Source organism: Oncorhynchus masou, chromosome 6 (genome assembly GCF_036934945.1).
Source record: "Oncorhynchus masou masou isolate Uvic2021 chromosome 6, UVic_Omas_1.1, whole genome shotgun sequence".
NCBI classification, from domain to species: domain Eukaryota; kingdom Metazoa; phylum Chordata; class Actinopteri; order Salmoniformes; family Salmonidae; genus Oncorhynchus; species Oncorhynchus masou.
In genome coordinates, this window is record NC_088217.1 from 49,377,764 (window position 1) to 49,380,263 (window position 2,500).

General features: G+C 39.6%; 1 protein-coding gene across 3 annotated transcripts in view; it reads right to left on the minus strand.

Annotated features, from left to right (window-relative positions):
* The window catches only part of srgap2 (SLIT-ROBO Rho GTPase activating protein 2), a 137,444-nt gene that overhangs the window by 18,908 nt on the left and 116,036 nt on the right, over nucleotides 1-2,500 (minus strand). For all 3 annotated transcript variants that reach the window (XM_064968948.1, XM_064968947.1, XM_064968949.1), the window contains one exon: nucleotides 487-517. In XM_064968948.1, the coding sequence (XP_064825020.1) occupies nucleotides 487-517 (31 nt within the window). The remainder of the gene's footprint in view (nucleotides 1-486; nucleotides 518-2,500) is intronic.

The window sequence follows — 2,500 nt, forward strand, 5'->3', positions numbered from 1 at the left end:
CATAGTGAAGAGGGAAGCGCGAGAATACAGAATAGTGTGTGTGTGTGTGTGGGGGGAGGGGGGGGGGGGTGACAGTGGAGGATCATAGCAAAAGGCTCCCACGAGGGGAGCTAGCTAGACTCACTGGATGTTATAATAAAACTGGAATCTATCTCTTCTGATCTGGTCCTTGGGAAGTCCCTACCCCATTAAAGTGGCAATGTACAACGGCTAAGGTAAGGTTTAAGGTTAGAGTTAAGCTTAGGGTCAGGTAAGGGATACCGTTAAGGTTAGGGTATGGTGTTAGGGGTTAGGGTAGGGATGTCCCAAGGATCCAGGATAGCACTGACCCTTCTAATAGGGTACAGTTTACCTGCAGAACTGGTTCAGATGGTGTGGTCTGTAGACCTAGCAAGAGACTGGCATGGGGAGGGTGCATCATATGCAGAGCAGGGGACAGTGAGTCCAGGACAAAGGTAAAAAACCCATATGCAGAGAGAAAATTACCTGCTTCCGTAGTGCAGAGTTCCTCCTGTCACTGGAGAGAAAGAGAGAGAGAGAGAGAGAGAGAGAGAGAGAGAGAGAGAGAGAAAGAGGGAGAGAAAGAGAGAGAGAGAGAGGGAGAGAAAGAGAGAGAGAGAGGGAGAGAAAGAGAGCGAGAAAGAGAGAGAGAGAGAAAGAGAGAGGGAGAGAAAGAGAGAGAGAGAGAAGAGAGAGAGAGAGAGAGAAAGAGAGAGAGAGAAAGAGAGAGAGAGAGAAAGAGAGAGAGAGGGAGAGAAAGAGAGAGAGAAAGAGAGAGAGAAAGAGAGAGAGAAAGAGAGAGAAAGAGAGAGAAAGAGAGAGAGGAGAGAGAGAGAGAGAGAGAGAGAGAGAGAGAACACTGTTCCGTCAGTACATCTCCAGAGATACTATTTATACACATCTCTGGAAATGATCTATTTACTTTGACAGCGTAGCTAAAATGTGTACATTTGGCTCTATACTGAGAAAGTTCAAGTGGAACAAAGATCATACCACCCCCGACCAAAAATGCTAAGCTCTCACCATTACCAATAAAAGGGGAGGTTAGCATTTCTTTACGGGGGTATGATCTTTGTCCTCTGTAACTTTCTCACTCATCCTTATTCAGGATTCATTCATGAGTATCCGTAATCATGGTAGCATCCACATTAACGTAGAAGTGTTGTACAGGCTTCCTTCTTTTCACTCTGTCAATAGGTTAGTATTGTGGAGTAACTACAGTGTTGTTGATCCTTCCTCAGTTTTCTCCTATCACAGCTATTAAAGTCCCCATGGGCCTCATGGTGAAATCCCTGAGCAGTTTCCTTCCTCTCCGGCAACTGAGTTAGGAAGGACGCCTGTAACTTTGTAGTGACTGGGTGTATTGATACACCATCCAAAGGGTAATTAATAACTTCCCCATGCTCAAAGGGATATTCGATGTCTGCTTTTTTTATTTGTATCCATCTACCAATAGGTGCCCATCTTTGCAAGGCATTGGCAAACCTCCCTGTTTTTTTTTGTGATTGAATCTGTGATTGAAATTCACTGCTCAACTGAGGGACTTTACAGATAATTGTATGTGTCGGGGATAGAGATGTGATAGTCACTCAAAAATCATGTTAAACACTATTACTGCATGTTATGTTCATGTAATGTGTATTGTTATGTGTATTGTTATATGTAGTGTTATGTGTATTGTTATATGCATTGTTATGTGTATTGTTATGTGTATTGTTATGTGTATTGTTATGCGTATTGTTATGTGTACTGTTATATGTATTGATATGTGTATTGTTATGTGTATTGTTATGTGTAGTGTTATGTGTAGTGTTATGTGTATTGTTATGTGTATTGATATGTGTAGTGTTATGTGTATTGCTATGTGCATTGTTATGTGCATTGTTATGTGTATTGTTATGTGTATTGTTATGTGCATTGTTATGTGTATTGTTATGTGTATTGTTATGTGTATTGCTATGTGCATTGTTGTGTGCATTGTTATGTGTATTGTTATGTGTATTGTTGAGCACATTTTTACTCCTGATCTCCTCATTTTTTCATTTTTAATTAATTTGTAAAAAATACAAATAAAATAAAAAGAATATATATACAAAAAAAATACTTTGACATTATGGGGAATTGTGTGTAGGCCAGTGACAACAATGATATACATTTAACCCATTTTAAATTCTAGCTGTAACACAACAAAATGTGGAATGAGTCAAGGGGTATGAATACTTTCTGAAGGTACTGTAATCTGAAACACAACCAAAACAAAACAAACAAGCATCCAACAAGTTTGTAGAGTCACAATCCTGATGTAGTGACTGTGTGCTTGGAATATGGGACCAAATACTAAACTCTTGACTACTTTAATACAATATAAGTACATTTGTCCAAATACTCTTGACACCTTCAAATGGGGGGACTAGACACATGAAGTGGCTTCATTTCAAAATGGTAAAACAGAAAAATACCCTCAACTAAAAGATCACATTCTGCACAGTTGCCTCATTAT